This window comes from Epinephelus fuscoguttatus, linkage group LG3 (genome assembly GCF_011397635.1).
Source record: "Epinephelus fuscoguttatus linkage group LG3, E.fuscoguttatus.final_Chr_v1".
NCBI lineage: Eukaryota > Metazoa > Chordata > Actinopteri > Perciformes > Serranidae > Epinephelus > Epinephelus fuscoguttatus.
In genome coordinates this window covers 33,229,274-33,255,255 of record NC_064754.1, presented here as the reverse complement: position 1 = coordinate 33,255,255, position 25,982 = coordinate 33,229,274, and the positions used below count along the sequence as shown (strand labels likewise).

Genomic DNA, 25,982 nt, shown 5'->3' with positions numbered 1-25,982 from the left:
AGCATGCTAACATTTGTTATGCCATTTACAGGTATCTAGTCATAAATTATAGCAGCTGACACATTGAAAATTTGGCCTGATGATGGTGCCATATTGAAAGTCAGGCAAACGGCAAGGTCACTGAGATTCATCCTCTAAGGACCAGGCCTCTGTGAGTGTAATTATGTCCGAATCTATCTGGTAGATGTTGAGATGTTTCACAGGACAAGTGAAAACTTTGGCCTGCACCCTGAAATGTCACAGGATCATTAAAGTCATATAGACCATTATTACTGTATCTACACCAAATTTCATTTCCAACATTTCCAGTAGTTGGTGACAACAAGTATTACAGCCTGGACCAAAGTGGTGAACCCACCAACTGACTTTGGCTCCCGAGGTAATACGTTCAAAACAAGTTGGCCAGACTCAACACAGTGTGTGGAGCTTTCTTCATCATCCTCACTCTCCCTTTGGTTATTTTCAAGAATCTCCTTCAGTATAAATGCTTACGAATTATTTTAGCTACGATCCCCAGAAAGGAATATTCACATTTACCTGATTTATATGACAAAACTATTATTATAAACATTTTCTACAATCTAAATCACTATTTTAAATGATTGCACAGTCTGGGAAGAGATAAATGAGTGTTCTAATCTTCATGTAGTATCTGTATTCATGATATCTTGAGTTTTGCAGAGAGAATAAAAAAAACTATTCCTGGTGACACTTGAGCAGTGATACTTAAGGTAATGTGTAGGATTCAGTGGCATCCAGTGTTGAGGTTGCAGAACTGAAACTTCTCCTGTGTGCCAAGCGTGTAGAAGAATTATGGTGGCCAATGTGAAAACACGGAACAGCCATATGGTTTGTCCACTCTGGGATACTGTAGAGCAACATGGGAGGGTTCCATGGAAGAGGACCCGCTCCATACATAGATATAAACAGCTCATGAGGTTACAAAAACACAATTCTTATTTCCAGGTGATTATAAACTAATGAAGACATAGTTATGAATACTGTATACCATTTCTGCCAATCGATGCCCCTAAATCCTACACACTGGACCTTAAAGTTAGTTGTTGCATATGCTTTGTAAAGTATAATTAACATATCGTGCTGCTGGTCCTTACATAACTTCTCTTTTGGCTTGTATTTGTTAACCTTAAGTCACGTTGCAGAGGTGTGTCTTCATTTTTCAATGCAATAAAATGTATTTGGATTATTCTAATAACATAAATGAAACGTGTCCTATTCCTAGAGTTCAGGTTGCCATGAAGTCTACCAAGCACTCAGCTCACTGATGATGGATGACAACCAAGTCTACAGCACTCTGACATGCACCCAAAGGGTATGGCACTCCACACAGCTATTTCACCAGTAAAACAAATAGACACAAAAATACACACTGTAATATATCTATATATGTATTTATATATCTTTATTTTTTCTACAAGAGAAGTTTATTTTTCTACGGTGGCTTGCAGCTATTAACCCTAATGCCATTTTAGGTCACTTTGCAAATGTGCATACCTTATAAACCTGTTGCACTAATGCTTTTCTTACAGTTTCAATTAAGTTATCATAAAATGCATTTAATTTTACTCTGTTTAATTCCAAACTAGTCTACTGCTTAAATCAAATGTGTTTATCCAGAGTGCAGGTCCTGAGGAAGTCTCCCAGTCAGCCCACCCATTGACGATAAATGACAAAGTCTACAGCACTCTCACACCCACCCAAATGGTATGGCACTCCACACAGCTATTTCAAAACTTTGAATGATCACTGCAGCAGGAGCTATTGCATCACTTTTATATGGTAAAAATTGCAATGGGATCACTCCAGCTGCAACACAGCAATCCATGGGTTGAAGCAAATATTGACTAGGGGTCCCTGCTTCCTCCCCCCTACTTCCTGCTCCCTTGCTCGGACCACACCAATCTTCAAACTTGACCTTCATTTTGATCTCAACAACACGTGTAAAGTTTAATATCTGCATCTTGCAAGGCTGTTATCGTGCTGACAAAATCTGTCCACAGACAGGCATGTCAACAGCTGGCTAAATACTGAAAATTGCGTCTCCGGTAGTTCCCACTTCAACCTTGACGTCACCAGGACCACATTTAATGATACAAACTCAGGAAGTGAAAACAATACCAGCCTGTAGCTACTACCCTTAATGTCATCCAAGGTCACTTTACAAAATGCACCCTTTGTAGACTTGTTGCATCAATGCATTGTCTTACGATTTCAATTTAATTCTGACAAAATGCATTTCATTTTTCTCTATTTAACTGGGCATTCCTCAAACATGTTATGTTATAGAGTGCAGGTCCTGGTGAAGTCTCCCAATCACTCCACCCACTGACAGTGGATGAAGACCCAGTCTACAGCGCTGTCACACCTACTAAAATGGTATGGCACTCCACACAGCTATTTTACAACTTTGATCACTGCATCACTGCAGCAGGGGCTATTGCATGACTACTATATGGCAGAATGTTAGCAAAAACAAAAACCCAACATATAGTTCACTTTGCTACTAACCTTAATTCCATTTTGGTTCTCTTTCCAAGTACACGCACGTAGCCCATTTGTAAATACAACATGTTGCACAAATGCCTTGTTTGTTAGTTAAATGTATCTAATTTGCTGACTAATTTCATATTAGTCAGCAAATGTCATGTGTGTGCAGGTGCTAATGGAGTGTATCAAACACTCATCCACAAAGCTATGTCACAGCTTTGATATATTAATTTGCTGAGTCATCTAAACTGTCACACATTTTTGATTAAATGTGCATCTGATGAATGTCTTTGAATCTGTATCCTCCATTTTCACACAGTTCTCTCTTTCTGTTCTCCAATATTAAACTTTTCTTTGTTTCCAGAGTGCTGTCCTGGAGTCGAAGGAGGTGGATGCAAGCAATGGCTATAGATTTGGATTTATTTAAATAAACACAAATGTATGCATACTTGTTTTGTGCTTGCATGGAGAGTTCATGCTACATGGACAAAAATCTGTTAAAACGTTGACATTTGGGGACAAAGTAACTGACTGACTACATTTTGGGATCAAAGATTGATATTTTGTCAATGTTTGGTTCGTAAGTGGGAATGAGATCTGCGATTTTTTTTCACAAAATGGTACGTGTATGAAGCATTGACTGTAGAGATGGATGATGTGTTTGTGCTTACTCCCACTGTACAAAATTGAAGCCAGAGAGGGCCGCTGCCATTGTGCACTGAAGACGTCATTTGGAGCCAGAATCTGTGCAGTAGCATAGACTTCCCATCCATAAAAACATTGGACCAATCACGAGCTGTGCCATTGATCGCAAACACACCAGTTTGCACACACAGCTGTTGATTATGTCATCAAACACCCTTTTGAAGCATCAAATAATTTATTACAACCAAACTTATCCTAAAAACAACAACTTGAACATACATCAGTGTCATAAGAACTGCCTGAAATAACAGAAACCATCTTTGGCTCATATCCCATCTGCTAACATGGAGAGGGTGGGGTCTACGACATGTCCTGCAGCCAGCCACCAGGGGGCAATCAGGATGTTTTGGCTTCACTTTGGGGGAGCTGTTATGTTATCCATTTTTATTGCATAGTGTATGGTACGATTCCTTTTACTTTAATAATTCAGTAGTAATTCTAAAGACTGCACCAAAAATATGTGTCTCATGTGTTTTTGTTTTCATTTGAAGTGACATATCACAAAAATAAGAAAATGGAAACAAATGTTTCTCTGTTTCCTGTGTATGGTTTACTGTTTTGTACACAATAACAAAGTCTCACACATTACAGTGTATGCTCTGTGTGCAAGTGTGTGTGTGAGTGTGTGAAAAGGGAGGGGCTGCAACCTTTGAAAGACTGAAAGGAAAGGGAAGCGAGGGGGAACTGAAGACTGTGGCTGGACTGACCTTATGATTCCCGTTCACTTGCTTTCTTGTTCATTACCAGTCATTTTCACGATGAAAACAATCTGTGCGTACTCTTGTCTTCTTTTTGGTGAGTTTATTTATTTTTTCTGCATTCTCTGTATTTGCATCTACTGCAGCTGGTGTTGGCTGTTGAACGATATACTTTATGTTTATTTTGCTAAATGAGTCATTTAGTCAAAGTCTTGCCATCACCAATAATCAGATGGAGCAATATAAATAATGTACATAATTAAAGTGATTTCTGCATTAATACTATGACAGTGACAAAGTCTTTCCTTTATTTCCACTTGTAGCTGTGAGTGTTGTGGAGATGACGCCTCTCAACATAACTGGCCATGTTGGGGGGAATGTGACAATTGAATGCTCAGACTGGAACTCTGTGACTGATGTAAAACTTAGGGTTAAGTACTTTTGTGACAGTCCATGCACAGAAGACAAACACATCATCATCAAAGCGGAATCTGGAAAGACTAAATATAAAAACAGAATAGAGGTAACTAACACAGCAGATGGTTTATTTGTGACCTTCACTAATCTCCAAGAGTCAGACTCGAAGACATATTACTGTGGAGCAGAGAAATTTGGCCCTGATTTATACATAAAGGTCAATCTTAAAGTCACAAAAGGTAAGGTTGTTTTTTTTTTCTTTTCTTTTGAAACAATACGACTCCTTTGTCAGAAAGTAAAAACTGTTCCACATGGCCACTCATTAATACTGTATGTGTTATTCTCAGCTGAGTCTTACAGTCCCAAGACAACTCCAAAAAAAGTCACTGCTGGTCCCACTCTCTCATTTACTGTGACAGACGACTCCATCACGTCTTCAAACAGCTCAGATAATGTTAGTGATATGTCAACGTCACACACAACCCTGAATACAATGTTGCCTACTGCACCCGCAACAGGAGGAGCAGGTATGAAGTGCACTTATCTGAACTTGACATATATGTTGCATTATTAATTGAAAGTAATTTGCAGAGTGTAAATAATATACATTGTCATGGTGTTGAGACATATGCAAATAAAATAAAATGCAGTTTGGTGACAAATGTAAAATGGATTTAACCAAAGTAAATAAAAGTCCTCAACAGTGTTCATACAAAGAGGTCCTCTATCAAATACACCACAAGGAGACTTCGACAACTACAAATTTATTACAGTAAATTTCACACTACCATAGAAAAAATAAAGTTAATTTATTTGTAGACTCAACTAACCAGTCAAATAAAAAAAGACAAGGCAGACTGTAATCAAATATGTTTTCTGTTTTAAATAAAAAGCAGTATGTCTCAAATGTTTTAAAATTAAGATCAAAGGAACCTACCCTTTAATACCCATCCACAGCCAAAAGCATCTCTTTATTAACAATGTGCTTATTTTGATATATCCTTGTAATATTAGCATTCACTTACCTTAGTCTGGGGCCGTTAGTGGCTGTTTTGGTAAGGAACCAGAACCAGGGCGAGTGAGACAGGATCCGGAATTCGATGGATGCGCCTTTCCGTCAAAATAAAAGCACCAAGCTAATAAAAATGTGGTGAAACTTTTTAATTTAAAGAATATAATTTACAAGAAAAGCCCCAAGCCATTAAGTTAATCCATTTTCTTACACCCCTCATCACCCCAAATCGATGGTGTGACAGAATTTAAAGTTTTACTTTGGTGAACACTTTTACTTTGGTGAATTTTGTGAATTCCGCATCCGCTCTCTAGACCGGAACCAGAATCCAGACAAAATTCAGAGTGAATGGAAACCAGGCTCCTCACCGTACGTGAAGAGCCTGGTGATGCGAGGCTACACTTACCTAGACATATAAGGGAATGTGAGGAGATTAACCTATTAATTGGTATTAACCTATTAATCTTTTCTCCTTTTCTCTCTTTGGTCAGGATATGTACCGTATTTGACTGCAGGTGTGATTTGGATAATAACCATAGTGATGGTCGTACTGATTCCTGCCTAGAAGATGAAGAAACAACAGGGTAAGACACAAACCAACTGTATACAACAGGTTCTGGTATAAATATGAAATGTTTGATTCCCCAGATGCAGTTCTTAATCTAACAAAGTCATAATATACAGTACAATGCACAATTATATGATTTCAGAAGTAAGTTTCTTGGTAAGTACTTGAAGACACGAGGGACTGAGATTAGCCGGCCCAGTTGCCAGTATAAAATTGTACATTTCGGCAAACCAGGCATATTCAAATAAACGCAAGAAGTTTGTGCTCTAGAGAAAGGATCAGCACTCAGTGAATAACCTCCTAAGCCCTATGATAAGCTATCATGGCAAGGCTTAACTATACAGACCAGTGAGCAGTGATGACTAACATGTCTTTGGGGTCATCAGGTGGGAACCTCCTTTCACCAGTGTTTCGTCTAGTTGGTCCCACGACACCTCCAATATTACATGCAGGTCCCTTTTTTTAATCTTCGCTGCCTGAATCTGGTGCCAGATCATGCTAGTATGCTCTAAACACCCTGCAAAACCTGGTATTCCTGCCTTCTGCACCATGGTATCTATTAAGCTATTCCTTTCTAAGTAGCTAGTTAATCTCTGCGCTACCATACTAAAAAAAAAAATCTTCCCCTCTACACTGAAGAGAGAAATCATCCGGAACTGGCTAAGGTCCACAGACTCCTTCTCCTTAGGAATGAGGACACCCCCTGCCCTACACCATGCTCTTGGTATAATTTGTTTCTCCCAAACTATTCTTAGCTGTTTCCACAAAAATTTAAGGGTATCAGGCGCACTTTTATAAACCCGGTAGGGGACTCCATTTGTGGAGCCTGGGCTGCCTACAGAGACTTTTTCACAGCATATTCAGAGGACATGTAGCTAGCGGATCATGAGGAGATGTTTGTTGTATGTGACAAAAAGTTTTCAAGCTTAGGAAGACTTAGAGAGCCTTTAAGCGTAGTCGTGAGCTGTCAGAGGGGATAATGACATTAAAAAAATTGTTAATTTTTTCTGAGACTGTGTAGCTTTTACTGCTGAGATTGTGTTCCCCAAAGGAGGTGTTTTGAGCCAAAAAAATATCTATTTGTAACCACAACTAAGTGGATTTGTGCCTAAACCTAACCACATATTAACCGCAGTGTTGTTGAAATTAAACATTTGAACATACCCACCGAGCATTTTTAGGTCTATTATACGTCTAATATATGTCTAAATGTTCCTTAGACGTCTAAAATTGGTCTATCAGGGGTATAGAAATGAAAGTTTTTTAGACGTCTAAATCTCGACTATATCTATACTATACTGTATATGGCTCGACGGCTATCATTATTATTTTAGTTAAGTATTTGGAGATCAGTTATGCACCTTACAGTTGTTTTTTTAATTAATAGTTATCGAATACTGGATTAAAGTGCAACGTCTAAATTCCGTCTAAAAATAGACGGAATCCAGATGGTTGAAATTAGGTCTAAAAAAATAACTAGACGTCTAATATACGTCTATTGCTCAGTGGGTACCCACTGCATGATAGGGTGCATATGTAACGGATCTGTGATGTGCAGAAAAGTTCAACGTTGACATTTTTTTTTTTTTTGGCGATTGGATTGATTATTTCTCTGGTGGCTTTTTGGTGTTTCACATCCCTATTTAGAATACAATGTGATTAACATAAGAACACTGCAAACTGTATATTTGAAGTTAGTGAGATAATCTTAAACTGACATTTATAATCCAATTTATTTTGTGAATGGATTTGATTAACTGGTGCCATTTGACTTAATTCAAGTAAATGTGAAATGCCTTGTCTTAATTGGCAATCTATCTTATTTGGGGTTTGTTTACACCATGCTGACACGCTCACAGTGACAGTGTGAATGGGAATGTTGGGCTGCAGTAGCTCAGTCCATAGGGACTTGGGTTGGGAACCGGAGGGTCGCCTGTTCAAGTCCCCGTCCGGACCAAAATATGGAGCGTGGACTGGTAGCTGGAGAGGTGCCAGCTCACCTCCTGGGCACTGCCGAGGTGCCCAGAAGGAAGGCACTGAACCCCCCAACCACTCAGAGCACCTGTCATGGGCACTCTGACATTTCTCCACTTAGTGCATGTATAGGTCCTGTTTCTGCATGTGTGTTTGGACCTGTGTGTAATTGACAACAGAGTGAAAAAATTGAATTTCCCCTAGGGGATTAATAAAGTATATAAAATTTAAAAAAGAGGGTGTAATGTTTATCAGGTTCCCCATCTTGGTTTAGAGTGTTAGCATGCTAACAGTTGCTAATTAGCACTTAGTTCAAAGTGCAGCTGAGACTGATGGCAATGTCATTGTTTTTGAAGCTATTTTAAACTAAAGTATCCGACTTATTGAAATTTTGACCTGATGATGGGCTGCTGTATTTGATAAGCCAGGGGAACAACAAGGTCACTGAGACTCATCCTCTGGGGACCAGGCATGCCTGAATGTAACTTTGTCCCAATCTATCTGGTAGTTGTTGAGATGTTTTACAATTTAAGTGAAAAATTAAAAATCAGTAGACAAAATCATTACTATTAACCATTCTCTACTATTTGGATTACAAATTTAAATAACTGTACAGTCTGTGTAGAGATATATGGGATTTCTAGTCCTTATGTAGTATTTGTATTTATGATATCTTGGCTTCCGGAGGGATTTGTTCCTGGTGACACTTGAGCATCGACCCCTAAGCCAGTTCCATCTGTATAATTGTCATATCTTGCTCCTGGTCCCTGCATTACTTCTCTTTTCCCCTTGGTTTGCAGCTAGTAAACTTAATACCATTTTAAGTCACTTTGCAAAAAGACCTGTTGCATCGATGCCTTTTAATTTCAATAAATGTATTGTCTCTTACCCTGTTTAATTTGGGACCAGTCTAATAACATAACTCAAACATGTTATGTTCACCCAGAGGGCCGGTCCTGATCAAGTCTACCAATCACTCCACCAGTTCACGATGGATGAAGACAAAGTCTACAGCACTCTCACACCCTTCAAAAGCGAACAGCACTCCACACAGCTTTGTCACAACGTTCACTGATCACTGCAGCAGGAGCTATTGCATCACTATCATATGGCAGAATGTTGAAAGATACATATGTTCTCACTCTGGCCTGCAGCTACTAACTTACCGCCATTTTGGTTCTCTTTACAAATATGTGGTCACTTTGTAAATACAGTATGTCTCACAAATGCCTTGTCTGTCAGTTAAATGTATTATGTAACTTTATCTAATTTAACACTGGTCTAATAACACAGCAATGTCATGTGGGTGCAGTTGCTGATGGACACATTTTTGATTAATATTGCATCTGATGAAAGTCTTTGAAGGTGTATCTTCCATTTCCACAGTATTCTCTTTCTGTTCTCCAACATTAAACCCTTCTTTGTCAAATTTTCTTTTGGACAAATTGAGAATCTATGCTATGCGGACAGAAATCTGTTTAAACGGTCATATTATGGGGGTGTATCTCACATTTGAGGACAAATGCATGGTCCCCACAAAGAAATTGATTAAAATTTCTGATTAAGAACTGATATATTGTTAAGGTTTGGGATGGGTGGTCATATTAATTTTTAAATCCATTCTTTTTTTTAATATGAAAGTGATTCTTTGTACTTAAATAATAAAGTAATAATGCAAAAAATACATCTCCTGTGTTTTTATTTGTTTTATGTTTCAATTACAAGAACACTTGTGCCAAAGTTAAAATATTGCATTTTGCTTTATTATCTGTTGAAATCCTGTGTATGGTTCGCTGTTTTGTACACAGTAACAAAGTCTCACATATTACAGTGTATGCTCCGTGTGCAAGTGTGAGTCCATACACCCATCGGACCAATCACAAGCTGTGCCATTGATTGCAAACACACCGATTTGCACACACAACTGCTGATTATGTCATCAAACACCCTTTAAAAGCATCAAATAACTAATTACAACCGAACTTATCCTAAAAACAACTTGAACATACATCAGTGTCATAAGAACTCCCTGAAATAACAGAAACTATCTTTGGGAAAGATTTATTTGATGTGTACTTTGGGTTTTGTAGTTTGGCTCATATATCCCATCTGCTAACATGGAGAGGGTGGGGCCTACGACATGTACTGCAGCCAGCCACCAGGGGGCAATCAAGATGTTTTGGCTTCACTTTGGGGGAGCTGACATGTTGTCCATGTTTACTGCATAGTTTATGGTATAAAAAAGTGATTCCTTTTACTTTAATAATTCAGTAGTAATGCTACAGGTTGCACCAAAAAATGTGTCTCATGTGTTTTTGCTTTAATTTAAGTAACACATCACAAAAATAAGAAATTGTGAACCCTGGGATCATGATTTATGATGATGATTTTTAAAGTTAGTGCATTTCATTTCCATGTGCCCAAGCACACTTACTGTTTGTGCTATTGTGGCTGAAGTGTCAGTCACTCCTACTAATATAATAATTGAAGTTAAAATATTGCATTTTGCTTTATTATCTGTTTAAATCCTGTATAAAAATTGTTTCTCTGTTTCCTGTGTATGGTTTCCTGTTTTGTACACAATAACAAAGTCTCACTCATTACGCTGTATGTTCTGTGTACAAGTGTGTGTGAGTGTGTGTCTTTGCTCAAAGAAAACGGAGGGGGTGCAACCTTTGAAAGGGTGAGAGGAGGGGAAGTGAGGGAGATGTGTGAAGACTGTGGCTGGACTGACCCTATGATTCCTGTACACTTTCTTTCTTGTTTGTTACCTCTTAATGTCACAATGAAAACAATCTGTGCGTACTCTTGTCTTCTTTTTGGTGAGTTTATTTATTTTTTCTGCATTCTCTGTATTTGCATCTGCTGCAGCTGGTGTTTAAATACTGTGGCTGTTGAACGATATACTATGTTTATTTTGCTAAATGAGTCATTTAGTCAAAGTCTTGCCATCACCAATAATCAGATGGAGCAATATAAATAATGTACACATTTAAAGTCATTTCTGCATTAATACTATGACAAAGTGTTTCCTTTATTTCCACTTGTAGCTGTGAGTTTTGTGGAGATGAAGCCTCTCAACATAACTGGCCATGTTGGGAAAAGTGTTGAAATCAAATGCTCAGACTGGGATGCTTGGACTGATGTAAAACATAATGTTAAGTACTTTTGTTACAGTCCATGCACAGAAGACAAACACATCATCATCAAAGCGGAATTTGGAAAGACTAAAAAATATAAAAACAGAATAGAGGTAACTAACTCAGCAGATGGTTTATTTGTGACCTTCACTAATCTCCAAGAGTCAGACTCGAAGACATATTACTGTGGAGCAGAGAAATTTGGCCGTGATTCATACATAAAGGTCAATCTTAAAGTCACAAATGGTAAGTTAATGCTCTTAATACTTTTGAAACAATACGACTCCTTTGTCAGAAAGTAAAAACTGTTCCACATGGCCACTCATTAATACTGTATGTGTTATTCTCAGCTGAGTCTTACAGTCCCAAGACGACTGCAAAAAAAGTCACTGCTGGTCCCACTCTCTCATTTACTGTGACAGACGACTCCATCACGTCTTCACACAGCTCAGATAATGTTAGTGATATGTCTATGTCACATACAACCCTGAATACAATGTTACCCACTGGATCGACAACACAAGGAGCAGGTATGAAGTGCACTTATCTGAAGCTGTATATGTATGTATGTATGTATGTATGTATGTATGTATGTATGTATGTATGTATGTATGTATATATATATATATATATATATATATATATATATATATATATATATATATATATATATATATATATATATATATATATATATATATATATATATATATATATATATTGTTACAAACTTGGCTCACAGTTTGCAACAAAAGAGAGTCTACACAAACAATTTAAGGTACAAAGGTGATTTATTTAACTAAATCTACTTCAAAATAAGAAGTAACACATGTTGTCATGTTGTGAGTGGCTGCAGTGTGTGTGTGTGTGTGTGTGTGGGTGTGTGTGTGTGGATGTGTATGTAAAACAGAACAAATGAAACAAAGGCAAACCAAACTACACCATGTTGGCCATGTGGCAGTCAGCTGCTCAGTCAGGGAGAGAGAGAGCAGGCTGACAACTGAGGCCTTTTATAAAGTAAGACCACACCCTCAGGTGTGGCCAGGAAGATTGGACGGCCCACCTCTTCAACCACAAGGAACAGCTGTGAAGGAAGAGACACATTAGTAAGGCCGTCACACCCCCACCCATAAAAATGAGGCCCCACGGGTGCCTCAAAACTGAACCACACAATACCATAAACAGGGACATTTCAATAGTTCTCTCATCTTACCAGAACAGCCCAATCTAATTCCAAACCTCTCACCCAAACCATACCCACACAGCAACTCTGGTACCTGGAGAAGCAGATTAAGAGTAGGAGGGAGAGAAGAGCAGTTCAGAACGAAAAGGGATACCTGGTAAAACACTAGAGAGGCAATGCACGAGACAAGGAACTTTTTTATCACTCCCTGCCAAGGAGACAAACCCATCACCGACATGCTTGCGATACCCAGGATCAATTTCATCACTGTTAGCCTGACAAGAGTCTTCTGGAGAAGAAGCAGAGGATTCGTCAAGAGGAACCAGAGTCTCAGACAAAGAATGAGCAGCTAATGCTGACGGCTTGGTATGCTGCTGAACAGCAGCAATAGCCTCAGCCCTCTCACTCAATATGTTTTCTGTCAACCGTACTGGAACGGCTAGGGCTGCAGGTTTAACATGACGATTACCTGGCTGGGACTTTTGCTTAACTTTCAGAACAGGACAGTCTACTTTCCAGTGACCTTTTCCTAAACAATAATTACAAGTTTGACCTGAATCCAACTTGCTACCAGCATTTCCTGCCTTGAAAGGAGGAAAATCACTTCCTGTACCTGTCTGATGATGACCGCCAACATTATCCCTACGTCCCATAGTCCCCACGGACTTTATGAATCAGGGCATATTCGTCAGCTATGACAGCAGCTTCAGCCAAAGTCTTAGCATTCCTCTCACTCAAATAAATAGCCATGCGCGGAAGTGTTTCTTTAAACTGTTCCAGCAAAAGTAGTTCACTCAACTGTTCAAAAGTCTGAGCATCAGAGGCTAGTCGCCATCGACCAAAAAGAGTATACAAATCACGTGCAAACTCTACATAAGTCTCCTTCTCATGCTTTCTTGCACTCCTAAATTTCTGCCGATAAGCCTCAGGTACTAATTCATATGCCTTCAAGACTGCCATTTTTACCTTGGAATAATTACCACTGTCTGATAAAGGCAAAGCAGCATAAGCCTCCTGAGCTTTACCAGTCAATACACACTGTAACAGGAGAGTCTGCTCAGAATCACACCACTTCCTGTTTTTGGCCAACCTCTCAAAGAGCAAAAAAAAAGTATCTGGATCCTTCTCTGAAAATTTGGGAACCAACCGCAAACAACCAGAGACATCAAAAGTCGGAGAGCTACCTGCAACAGGTTCCCCAACCTTCACTGCGGTGGAACCAAGAATCTTACCCTCCTTAATTAATTCCAGCTTGTAACGCTCAAACTCCTGACGCTCTTTTCCTGCTGCAACTCAGCTTCACGCAACTTCACATTACATTTCAACCTCTCCATTTCCACGGCCTGCTCCTGTGCACGAACAGCCTGGTCTCGTTCCATTTCCAATTTATGCTGCAAAATCAGCAGTTCTTTTGTTGTTCAAAAGTTAAAGGCACCCCAATCCCAGCTATAGGCCTCACAAACTTTTGAGACAGCTCTGGTTGACTGACCTGAGGAGAAATTTCACTGGCTGACTGGGGGTCACTACCTTTTCCTGCAGCAGACAAAACCCCCAACTGAACCAAACCATCCTTTATTACACACAAAATATGATCTTTACGTCCCTGACTGGGGATTTCAATGCCAAAATGCTCTGCTACCTTTACCAACCGATCCTTGGTGTAAGTCTCCAACAGACCCTCACTGGGATTCTGCACAAAATCCTCAATTGCAGACATGATTGGAACAACAGCTGGCCAACACAAACCAAATACTTACACCTGACACTCTAGGCTAACCTACCCCAAACTGACCACAAAAGTTTACTACCAACCCGATGTGACAGCCACAATGTGGAACGTCCTTCCCCCTGGCTAACTACCTACCCGGGAAACTAGCTGTCTGTCTCAACCCTAGTCTTCATGCAATAGCGCTGGTGGGAAATTTAAACACATAGCCCGATGACCCGGCCAGGCAACCATTGAAATGGCGACCTACCTAGACAATCACGGAAGTGTACCCAAAGCAAAAAATATTGCTGTGACCATACTAATGCACAAAAACAACAAACTAAAAAAAACAACGAATCCACGGATGGATGTCGTTCTAATACCTATCGGGGAAGTAGTTCCACTAATGACGCTGTTTTATTCACACCAGATCAGATGCAAACACAAAAATAAGGCAGGTTAACAAACACCTACAGGTGTACCAACTGAACCTGAAATCCAAGCCACACTGACTCACCACATATGTACCCTTTAAATACGTGTTAGACTCCCTCCAAAACCAATGCAACAATTTAAGCTACTGCTACAAAGTACAACAGCAATCACTCTCTCTTACTCACCCCAGTAGACAATCGATCCCGGACGAGCCCCCATTTGTTACAAACTTGGCTCACAGTTTGCAACAAAAGAGAGTCTACACAAACAATTTAAGGTACAAAGGTGATTTATTTAACTAAATCTACTTCAAAATAAGAAGTAACACATGTTGTCATGTTGTGAGTGGCTGCAGTGTGTGTGTGTGTGTGTGTGTGTGTGTGGGTGTGTGTGTGTGGATGTGTATGTAAAACAGAACAAATGAAACAAAGGCAAACCAAACTACACCATGTTGGCCATGTGGCAGTCAGCTGCTCAGTCAGGGAGAGAGAGAGCAGGCTGACAACTGAGGCCTTTTATAAAGTAAGACCACACCCTCAGGTGTGGCCAGGAAGATTGGACGGCCCACCTCTTCAACCACAAGGAACAGCTGTGAAGGAAGAGACACATTAGTAAGGCCGTCACAATATATATATATATATATATATATATGTTGCATTATTAATTGTTATTAATTGAAAATAATTTGCAGAGTGTAAATAATACGTCCAGTGTTATTGCACTTGATCTTACATTGACAAGGTGTTGAGACATAAACTAAAAAATATGTTAAATGACAAATGAATAATGGATTTAACCAAAGTAAATAAAAGTCCTCAACAGTGTTACAAAATCTTGATACAAAGAGGTGCTCTAGTAAACACGCCACAGGGGGACTTTAACAACTACAAGTTTACGACAATAAACTTCAGACAACTATAGAAAAAATAAAGTAAACATTTGTTTATGGTCTCAACTTTAGAAAAAACAATACCAATGACCAATGGAACAAGAAAAAACACAAGGCAGACTGTAATCAAATATGTTTTTTTGTGTTAAATAAAAAGCAGAATGTCGCAAATGTTTTGAAATTATGCTTAAATGAACCCATGTTTAAATACCCATCCACTGCTAAAAGCATCTCTTTATTGACAATGTGCTTATCCCTAAATCTTGATACCTTAACATTTGAATTTATTGTTGTAGTATTCACTTACCAAGACTTGTGGATGTGAGGAGATGAACCTATTAATCTTTTCTCCTTTTCTCTCTTTGGTCAGGATATGTACTGTATTTGACTGCAGGTGTGATTTTGATAATAACCATAGTGATGGTCGTACTGATTCTTGCCCGGAAGAAGATGAAGAAACAACAGGGTAAGACACAAACCAACTGTATACAACAGTGGTTCTAGTATAAATATAATATATTTTGCTCCCCAGATAAAGTTCTAAATCTAAATACATCATAATATACAATGCACAATTATATGACTTTTAAGGTCAGTTAAGGTCAGGTCCTCTAAAAGTACTTGAAGACATGGGGGACTGAGATTAGCCGGCCCAGTCGCCAGAATAAAATGTTCGCATTGTACATTTCTGCAAACCAAGCGTACGTTACATTTGCATATTTTATGCATGTGACGTAACCCAGGTTATATGTATATCAGAGGATGATGGATGGTATGACACCCATAGGTGAGACAGCTGCCAAGCAGCAGACAGCAGCAGCTCAAAACCAACAAAATGTGAGAGTTGTTTAACAACAGTTTAGGACATTTCCAGCTGTGTTAGTAGCGACCAAACTGGATATTTTGAGGCCAAACATGATGTTTTGCTAACCCTAACCAACTGGTTTTGTGCCTTAACAGTACTTGTACAGTACATACAGTATTTGTACCCCAGTGTTGTCACAACATAATATTTGAAAATGAAATAGTAAGAGACATAAAGTTTTAACGTATTCCCTATGTGAAACATGTAACAAATCTGTGGTTTGTACAAAGCCAACATTTATTCTGGTGACTGGGTTAGTTTAGCAAAAAACATGGTTTTATTGAAATGTATGGTTGTATTGTACATGCAGTCTTGCAATCATCTTTATCTCCTCTAGTCTGCACACACGCACACACACACACACACACACACACACACACACACACACACACACACACACACACACACACACACACACTATGTGATATGTGGATACATTTCACTAGAGGTGATGATAATATTGTCCATTCTGTGCTGTATATCTTCTATTACATTATCATCCAGTGACTATTATTTTGGCCAGTCAGATTAAAAAAAATGTATTTTTTCAGCAGCTGTTAGCACCCCACAAGAGGATGCAGTGGAGGTGAGGTTTTTTTTTGCCATTTTGAGTCTTAAACCATGTGTGGGTCTGATCTGTTGAATCTCTTACAGCAATGACATGCTTAAATGTTGCCTCAGCTGGTTGCCCTTCATTATTTTCTGACTTCCATGCTTTTTCCATGCCTTTACACTGCTGATCTCAGAGATCACCACACAAAGAAAACCAACAACATTAAGTCTTTTTCTATATATTTATTTTTCTGCTAACATGGCAACAACAGCAGACAGCGCCATTATTTCTTTTTTTTTTTTTTTTTTGCAAAAAGACCTGTTGCATCGATGCCTTTTAATTTCAATAAATGTATTGTCTCTTACCCTGTTTAATTTGGGACCAGTCTAATAACATAACTCAAACATGTTATGTTCACCCAGAGGGCCGGTCCTGATCAAGTCTACCAATCACTCCACCAGTGCACGATGGATGAAGACAAAGTCTACAGCACTCTCACACCCTTCAAAAGCGAACAGCACTCCACACAGCTTTGTCACAGCGTTCACTGATCACTGCAGCAGGAGCTATTGCATCACTATCATATGGCAGAATGTTGAAAGATACATATGTTCTCACTCTGGCCTGCAGCTACTAACTTACCGCCATTTTGGTTCTCTTTACAAATATGTGGTCACTTTGTAAATACAGTATGTCTCACAAATGCCTTGTCTGTCAGTTAAATGTATTATGTAACTTTATCTAATTTAACACTGGTCTAATAACACAGCAACGTCATGTGGGTGCAGTTGCTGATGGACACATTTTTGATTAATATTGCATCTGATGAAAGTCTTTGAAGGTGTATCTTCCATTTCCACAGTATTCTCTTTCTGTTCTCCAACATTAAACTCTTCTTTGTCTCCTCTGGAGTTGATGACAGTGGATACAAGCAGTGACTCATAGATCTGGATTCATTCAAATGAACACACAAGTATGCATACTTGTTCTGCATACATGTTTTGTACATGAAATTAAGAATCCCTCCGCCCTCCGTCCCTCGCACTTTTTACAGCCGTTACAACGGTTCAATTCGTTTTTAACATGTGGTAACATGTTTTTCCGAGCCGTCTTTAAACGCACCATGAGTAGACGGCGCCAGACGCTGACACATGCTGTGGTGTTGTGATCTGAATCAAGGGCACAGACCAGACGTGTGCTGCAGGGCAGTGCAGCAAACCAGCCAGCAAGAAGCAAAAAGCCCCGCACAGTTTCTTCCAAACAAACGGTGTAAGTTGAGTAATGCTGTTGCATGTAGATGATGTTAGCTAAATGATGACGAATTAATAGATGCCAATAAATCAAGTTAAGCTAGTTAACAAGAACACTAATGTTATTGATACCTATGTTAAATCACTTGCTAGCTAGTTTCATGTTAGGAAAAAACCCACTCCTCCTTAATATCACTATTGCTCACTATTGCTTTGCACATATTTTTTTAATCTTTATTGCCACAATAGAAAGAGCAGGGTCAGGGAGGAGACAGTGGACCAGAGGCCAGCAAGGATGATCATGCAGGGTTCTTACAGGTGAGGAGACATTATAACTGGCTGAGAGAAAATATCTATAGCATAAAAGTGACTTTGAGGTTAATTTCCACAGCTATGTCACCACTACTATTCCAAATTCCATTTATGAATTTTGCTTTGCACATTTATTATCTATATTATTGCAATAGTTAGAAGAGGGACAGAGAGAAACCAGGCAGGTATCAGGACAGGGACCTGACAGCAGCACCAGTTATCAGCCCAAGGCTTCACAAGTAAGGAGAAATTATAACTGGCTAAGGAAATGTCTATAGGATAAGAGTGACTCTAAGATTAATTTTCACAGCTATTTCAGAACTACTCTTATTTATACTCTAAAATGTTTTTTGTCTGTATTGCAATAGGTAGCACAGGGAGAAGGCTTAAAAATATTTGATTAATTTTGCACATCTGTGCTGTCATATTTGACTAAAATGTAAAATATATCTTGATGCTGATATGTTTAGTGTTGTGTCATTTTCTGTCTTCATGCCATTAAATTATGTGGCTAATTACCCTGTTACCTTGTCACTTCCATTCCATTTTGTGTGCTAATAAGTTTCTAACAGCAATGGTGTTTTACTGATTTTTTTATGTTCAGTGTTGTCATTTGACACTTAATTATCTGGCTACTTACCCTGTAGATGCTCCAGGGTCATTTTCTGTCAACTCAACAAGAGTTTAGCAGCTAAAACTTTAGATTTTGATAATATATAATTTTAAAGAACTAAAGTCGGTCCCCTGGTGCTGTACTGTGGCTGTTTGTGGTTATGTGGTTCTTTAGACGCCAAGGAGAGGTGCAATTGAATGCGAGAGGATGATAAATCACTCAATAGACCTCTGAACAATTTGTTTCCTTCACTTCTGAAATGAGGGCTATGCCCCTGATTCTTTGTACTTGAATAAAAAAGTAATAATGCTAAAAAAAAAAGTGTCTCGTGTACACATCGCAACATTCAGGCTTTGCTTCCATGTGGCCAAGCACACTAATGCCATCGTGGTTTTCAAGTGTCACATTCGCACACACTAACATTATAACTGAAGTTGAAATATTGCACTTTGCTTTATTGTCTGTTTAAATCCTGAATAAAAAATGTTTCCCTGTGTATGCTTTGCTGTTTTGTGCACAATAATAAAGTCTCACACATTACGCTGTATGCAAGTGTGTGTGTCTTTGCTCAGAGAAAAGGGAGGAGCTGCAACCTTCGAAAGGGTGAGAGGAAAGGGAAGTGAGGGGGAACTGAAGACTGTGGCTGGACTGACCTTATAATTCCCTTACACTTGCTTTCTTGTTCGTTACCAGTCATTTTCACAATGAAAACAATCTGTGCGTACTCTTGTCTTCTTTTCGGTGAGTGTATTTATTTTTTCTGCATTCTCTGTATTTGCATCTGCTGCAGCTGGTGTTTAAATACTGTGGCTGTTGAACGATATACTTTATGTTTATTTTGCTAAATGAGTCATTTAGTCAAAGTCTTGCCATCACCAATAATCAGATGGAGCAATGTAAATAATGTACATATTTAAAGTCATTTCTGCATTAATACTATGACACTGACAAAGTGTTTCCTTTATTTCCACTTGTAGCTGTGAGTTTTGTGGAGATGAAGCCTCTCAGCATAACTGGCCATGTTGGGAAAAGTGTTGAAATCAAATGCTCAGACTGGGATGCTTGGACTGATGTAAAACATAATGTTAAGTACTTTTGTGACAGTCCATGCACAGAAGACAAACACATCATCGTCAAAGCAGAATTTGGAAAGACTAAAAAATATAAAAACAGAATAGAGGTAACTAACTCAGCAGAAGGTTTTTTTGTGACCTTGACTAATCTCCAAGAGTCAGACTCAAATACATATTACTGTGGAGCAGAGAAATTTGGCCGTGATTCATACATAAAGGTCAATCTTAAAGTCACAAAAGGTAAGTTCATGCTCTTAATTTTTCTATTGAAACAATACCACTCCTTTGTCAGAAAGTAAAAACTGTTCCACATGGCCACTCATTAATACTGTATGTTTTCAGCTGAGTCTTCTAGTCCCAAGACAACTCCAAAAAAAGTCACTGCTGGTCCCACTCTCTCATGTGCTGTGACAGACGACTCCATCACGTCCTCAAACAGCTCAGATAATATGACTGATGTGTCTACGTCTCAAACAACCCTGAATACAATGTTGCCTACTGCATCAGCAACAGGAGGAGCAGGTATGAAGTGCACTTATCTAAACTTGCATACATATTATTTATATGTAGACTTATAAAATTTGATGTTAAAGTTCCAGTTTAGTTTAGTATGAACAGTGTGTCCATGGCATTAAGTACGATGATGAAGGTGGTGAAATATGACGCTGTGAGGACAACTGCTCGCTTAATTGATGAATAAAAATCTAGTATGTATTTATCTCATAAATCACAGTCATGGCAAATGAACAAAGACACAGTAGACACAGTCTGGCACCTTCATTTGGATACCTGGAACAATTTAATCCATTTTTTTTTTTTTTTTTTTTACTATGAATGAAGGATTAATTAATAGTAAAGACAATATGTGGAGCAAGCTGTGCTTAGTACAGTGAAATGCGATCAAGCTTTTTTTTAATCTGTCTTCATTTTTGTCTTTGTCATGCAGGACATGCACCATATCTGATTTTAGGTGTCATCGTCCTAACAGCCACCCTTGTGGTCTTACTGAAGTTTATGTGCAAGATGATGAAGCAACTGAGTAAGATCCACAAACCACCCAACAAGTTGCATGCATGTGGCTACATCAGCAAAGCCTCCTCCAGGCATACACTGCAAAAACTCAAAATCTTACCAAGAATATTTGTCTTATTTCTTGTCAAAATGTCTCATTTCTAGTCAAAAAATCTCATTACACTTAAAATAAGACTCATCACCTAAAAAGTTACTTGTTTTTAGGCAATTTTCACTTGTTTCAAGTAAATTTTCACTTGAAATAAGTAGAAAAATCTGTCAGTGGAGCAAGGTTTTTTTGCTTGTAATAAGAAAAAAAAAAACAGAAAAAAATCTGTCAGTGGAGCAAGGTTTTTTTGCTTGTAATAAGAAAAAAAAAACAGAAAAAAATCTGTCAGTGGAGCAAGGTTTTTTTGCTTGTAATAAGAAAAAAAACCTTGCTCCACTGACAGATTTTTCTACTTATTTCAAGTGAAAATTTATTTGAAACAAGTGAAAATTGCCTAAAAACAAGTAACTTTTTAGGTGATGAGTCTTATTTTAAGTGTAATGAGATTTTTTTGACTAGAAATGAGACATTTTGACTAGAAATAAGACAAATATTCTTGGTAAGATTTTGAGTTTTTGCAGTGTACTAACAAATGTCGTCCTATATGTTTTCAGAAGTTGTGTCAAGTGCTGGTGCACCACAAGAAGATGCACAAGAGGTGAGTTTCCGTTAATTTGCTTCTGAAACCATGAAGAGGGTGCTTGGTTTCTGTTGGCTCTCCCACAGAAACTGTCTGCATACAGTACTTAGATCTAAATTCCCACAGCTTATGTAAGGCTCATCTTTTTGTTCTCAAACAGCTCTGGTATTATTTTCCTATTTTCTTAACTTTAATTTTATTTAGGACACCTTTACAATGCTAAGCTCAGAATTAATAAATTCAAGTAACGCATACAGTAAAATATACTACTATTTTCCTACAGTAGCATGAAGACAGATGCTGCTACCTGACAAAATCTTTTCAGCTGGGTGCTCATCATGCACCTTTTAGGCTAATTTAAAAGTAAAGGCCAATTTCTCACTCACCTCCAGCAGCCAATTGGCATCACTGTGATTTTGCTCAATTTCAAAGCCAAATGATGATAATGGAAATATTTATTTATTTGAACATTAACGGGAATGGAGTTGGGAGGGTTATTATTACTGTACTTTGTGTATTGCACCTAACTTTTCAATTCTTATTTTTAATTCAAAAGCAAGAACGACCTTAGATGATGTTGGATAATTATCTGAAGGCTTGTATCATCAATCTGACACAAAGCTAAATGTTAATTCTCTGGTCACACAACAACAGCAGTCACAGAAATCCTAATAAAGTCTGTTTTCAGCGCAGCACAATTAAATTTATTCCAGCAGCACCCTGTGTTGAAATAAAATGTGAAAGCCCAAGTTTGCAGGTGGTTCGCACTTTGTCTACCATTTCAAGTTAACTTTGTGGTGACAAACTTTGCTAACTGTACACATAATATTTCATTACCATAGTGATGACACACGGCTGTGTCCTTCTACTGATCACAGCAAGACTGTCCGTCTTGATAACCTACACAACTGTCTTTGTGACATTCAAAACTGGATGTCACTAAATTACCCAGCGAAATCCAGACAAATCATAAGTCATCAGTATTGGCCCAGACACTGCAGAAGCACAGGTCAGAGTAAAACTTGTCCTCCTATCTTCCAATATCACTTCAGTAACAGCAGAAACTGTGGCATGATCTTCAATATAAGATGGCAACAAGGCTATGTAATTATGGGGGCTGTGCTTTTACCTTAAAGGCTCTAAAGCTCAGGAATTATTTTCAGTAACAAGTTTTTTAAAGTTGCTTTTAATTTGTTGTGTGTGACTTATTTTAACATACCATTTAACCTGATATTTTTTATTCTAATTTTGTCCCAATTTCAGGAGTCATAGAAAAGTAATCCCTCTCAGTCTTCACTTATGACCTATTAAAAGTTTGGCGGTTCTTATTTTTTTGCATCCGGGACGTTTATGAGCATGTACCCCCACAGTGCTTAGGTGAGGTCAGGACTTTATAGAAAAGCAGCGACCGGGAGCCAGATTGTAAGAAGAAGGCATCTGAGAGACACAGTGCTGAAGTGGGAGGAAACAGAAAACAAGTGAATTTGGGGTTGGCTCTTACTTTCACTTCCACTGGAGACCGCATTCAAAAACAGAAACAAACAAACCTGCGTAGTAACCTTTAAAACGTCACTGACCTTTTTACGTGCTTGCCACCCTGTAACACTTTTGTTTAACTCTGTGTTTTCAGTTTTTCTTACAATAGTTTTTTCTCAATGTTTTCTATTTCAAGGGTGTTGAATATGATGAAATCAGACCTGAGACCCTGACTGATCCAGACTGTCTCTATGCCAATTATTCCTACCAGCAACACACTGAATTAACAGCTGAGAGCTCTTCAAAAGACGTGTCTTCAAATTCAGCTTCCAGGTGTGAGGTCAGTTCAAGGGGGCCATGTGCGGAGAGCAGAGGCACAGATCCCCAGTGTGACTTGGTGTACTCTGTTGCTCAACTACCCAAAGTGCAAATTGAACCCACTGGGCAATCTGAGTCAAATCAATTCGCAATTGAAAATGACTCTTTCCATTCCCTGGCTCAGCTGCCACAGGCAACCTGAAGGAGGCTGCTGTGGTCAGAAGGAACTTTCTCTATTGTATATTTTTATGAAACTGTAGAGATATTATGTAACAGGACATGGCAGGACAGGGAAGAGAAGAAAAGAGAAGAGAAGAGAGAAGAAGGAGCAAATTAACATCTGTACACATGGCCTAGACTCTCTTCTAATATATATCCAGGCACAATATCACTGCTCTGTCTCCTGCCACTAGTCTGATTATCATTGTCTGCTTTGTAACTCCATTTGCTTTATGAAACTGGCATCATGTTAGACACAGACATCCAGACAAAAGAGTGCACATAGACTCGTTCTCACTAAAACATTGCCCATAAAACTCAATGAACAAAACTGGAATCTGCTCGTGACACTGCTGGTGATGCAGTCTGCAGTACAAAGCCTGAAGAAATACAAGAACTGTTTTATTTGATAAGATATCCTAGACTCTGTGTGGATGACCTTGAATTTTCTTTTCTGAAAGTCATCCTAAGTAGTACTTTACATCTTTAGCTAATTATAAGCAGCAACACATTGTTCATTCTTTTTGTCTACTTTCTTTTTTAATGTTTCTTATGCTGCTTTCACTTGCACACACACGCACGCGTGCGCGCTCTCACACACACACACACACATACACACACACACACACACACACACACACACACACACACACACACTGTACTTCTACACTTGTGAGGACCCTCATTGACATGTATTCCCTGGTCCCTTATCCTGACTTTAACCAACCAAAAGAAAATCCATGCATACATTGAAACTTAATGTTTCAACAATGCTGTGGTTAGGTTTAAGCACAAAAACCACTTGCTTATGGTTAGGAAAAGATCATGTTTTGGCTTAAAATAACCTGTTTAAGGGGCACAATCTGAGCAGGAAAAGCAGTGATGTCTTGGAAAAAAAAGATCACAACAGCATTTACGTGTAATGGCACTGTCTCCACCAACGGGTCTCTTCAGAACACCCCCATGGCCGAAGCATATAAAGCTGATGGAAACAGGATAACTGCAAAGCACCCGCAGTTGAAGAGCATATAGGAAATGGAAAACAGTGATTACAAAACACATCTGGTTTCATGTGTCAGTCTCGGTGGCTGCCAAGCTGCTGCAGTTTGGCAGCCATTGCACCGAAGTGTCATGCCATCCACCATAGCCTCCACCACCGGATGACAAAGTCAGCCCACTTATTATATCACTTTAGAAATGGTATGATACACATGAAACATGCAAATGTAGCACATTCGTGGTTTGTAGAAACTTATAATGACAACGTCTCCTTCTGGTGATGGAACTGCCTTATCCATTACATTTAAATTTTTAACCTTAACCCTTATTCTCTTTTAATCTAACTTAATCCTAATTATAAACTCAATGTTTAAATTGAGTCTGAAACCTCACACAGGCCTTTGAAGGTCTGTCCAAAGGTGAGAGCTGGCTAAAACGTCTTCACTTTCCAAAAATGTCCTTACTTGCATCTTCTAAAACTCAAATTGGTCCTCACAAAGATAAATGGACAAGTTCACACACACACACACACACACACACACACACGCACAGATTAAGCCAAAACACTGAAAAGAATGCTTGATGGTGGGTAATGCTTTCATTATAAAAGTTTGAAATTTATATGTCGACTTAACAGTTCTTGTAATGCCATTATAATGTTGTTGACTAACCCTGTCCTCAGTACTGTATGATACCAGTCTGCTATGTGGAAACACTGGTATGACTGTCTTTTTTAAATATTGTATGTTTGTCTGTCTTTTTTAATGGACCTGGAGTCTAAATAAAAAGGTTGATTGATTGATTGATTGATTAGGGTCAACAGGAAATGCAGCCATCCAAAAATAGTTGTGGTGTATCTGCCTTTGCAACCACCATGTATCAAACAGATCCACGATGGAGCTTCCTCTGTAACAGAACACTCAGAGGAAGACCTTCTTCCCCAAAGCCACATTACACAGCCCACAACTGTTCCACTTTCACAACTCACACTGGACCTCTAAATGGAAATCTATTACTATTCAAATGTGAGGCACTGTCAGCCCACTTGTTTCTCTTTTTAATATCAATAATCCTCCAATGTATTCTAACGTAAATATAAAGTTATTTGTGTTTGTGTTATTTGTGTCTAAACTTTTACTTGTACATGAGCTGGCCCTTTTGGCCCTTATTTAATTATTTAGCACAGTCACAGAAGCAGAACTGATGCTTTGTGTGATGAAACCAATCAGTAGAACCTTTGTGAACATGTATGATATTTATAGATATATTAGCCACAAGTGAAACTGAAAGTAGTTCTTTGCTTAGCTTTGTTTTTAGCCACCTTTTTGGTTTGCATCTCTGTATGAAGGGTGTTGTGCACAAAGTTG

General features: G+C 38.6%; 3 protein-coding genes across 4 annotated transcripts in view; all 3 read left to right on the top strand.

Annotated features, from left to right (window-relative positions):
- Window positions 1–9,564, top strand: part of LOC125883726 (CMRF-35-like molecule 4) — a 12,789-nt gene extending 3,225 nt beyond the window's left edge. The window contains exon 5 of the mRNA XM_049568215.1: window positions 8,829–9,564. Within this exon, the coding sequence (XP_049424172.1) occupies window positions 8,829–8,842 (14 nt within the window). The 3' untranslated portion in view covers window positions 8,843–9,564. The remainder of the gene's footprint in view (window positions 1–8,828) is intronic.
- LOC125886072 (CMRF35-like molecule 9) lies at window positions 3,852–17,203 on the top strand. The gene is made up of 5 exons (XM_049572014.1): window positions 3,852–4,008; window positions 4,235–4,567; window positions 4,676–4,855; window positions 5,832–5,924; window positions 17,078–17,203. Exons 1-4 carry the CDS (start codon window positions 3,924–3,926, stop codon window positions 5,903–5,905), a joined length of 672 nt encoding a protein of 223 aa, XP_049427971.1. The 5' UTR covers window positions 3,852–3,923; the 3' UTR covers window positions 5,906–5,924; window positions 17,078–17,203.
- LOC125886071 (CMRF35-like molecule 9) lies at window positions 17,203–25,982 on the top strand. 2 transcript variants are annotated; one of them, XM_049572013.1, is made up of 9 exons: window positions 17,203–17,924; window positions 18,155–18,223; window positions 19,403–19,433; window positions 19,524–19,571; window positions 19,808–20,143; window positions 20,246–20,425; window positions 20,850–20,942; window positions 21,578–21,621; window positions 23,276–25,982. In XM_049572013.1, the coding sequence occupies exons 4-9, from the start codon at window positions 19,535–19,537 to the stop codon at window positions 23,597–23,599; spliced, it is 1,014 nt and encodes a 337-aa protein (XP_049427970.1). In that variant the 5' UTR covers window positions 17,203–17,924; window positions 18,155–18,223; window positions 19,403–19,433; window positions 19,524–19,534; the 3' UTR covers window positions 23,600–25,982. The 2 variants fall into 2 exon arrangements, with proteins under 2 accessions (XP_049427970.1, XP_049427969.1); XM_049572012.1 differs by having other exon boundaries at window positions 19,403–19,571.

Excerpts from the sequence above, each read along its gene's own strand:
- LOC125886072 (XM_049572014.1), top strand. The coding sequence starts at position 3,924 with ATGATTCCCGTTCACTTGCTTTCTTGTTCATTACCAGTCATTTTCACG. Across the intron at positions 4,009-4,234 it reads GTACTCTTGTCTTCTTTTTG|CTGTGAGTGTTGTGGAGATG; the intron begins GTGAGTTTATTT and ends TTCCACTTGTAG. Across the intron at positions 4,568-4,675 it reads CAATCTTAAAGTCACAAAAG|CTGAGTCTTACAGTCCCAAG; the intron begins GTAAGGTTGTTT and ends TGTTATTCTCAG.
- LOC125886071 (XM_049572013.1), top strand. The coding sequence starts at position 19,535 with ATGAAAACAATCTGTGCGTACTCTTGTCTTCTTTTCG. Across the intron at positions 20,426-20,849 it reads ATCAGCAACAGGAGGAGCAG|GACATGCACCATATCTGATT; the intron begins GTATGAAGTGCA and ends TTTGTCATGCAG. Across the intron at positions 21,622-23,275 it reads CACAAGAAGATGCACAAGAG|GGTGTTGAATATGATGAAAT; the intron begins GTGAGTTTCCGT and ends TTCTATTTCAAG.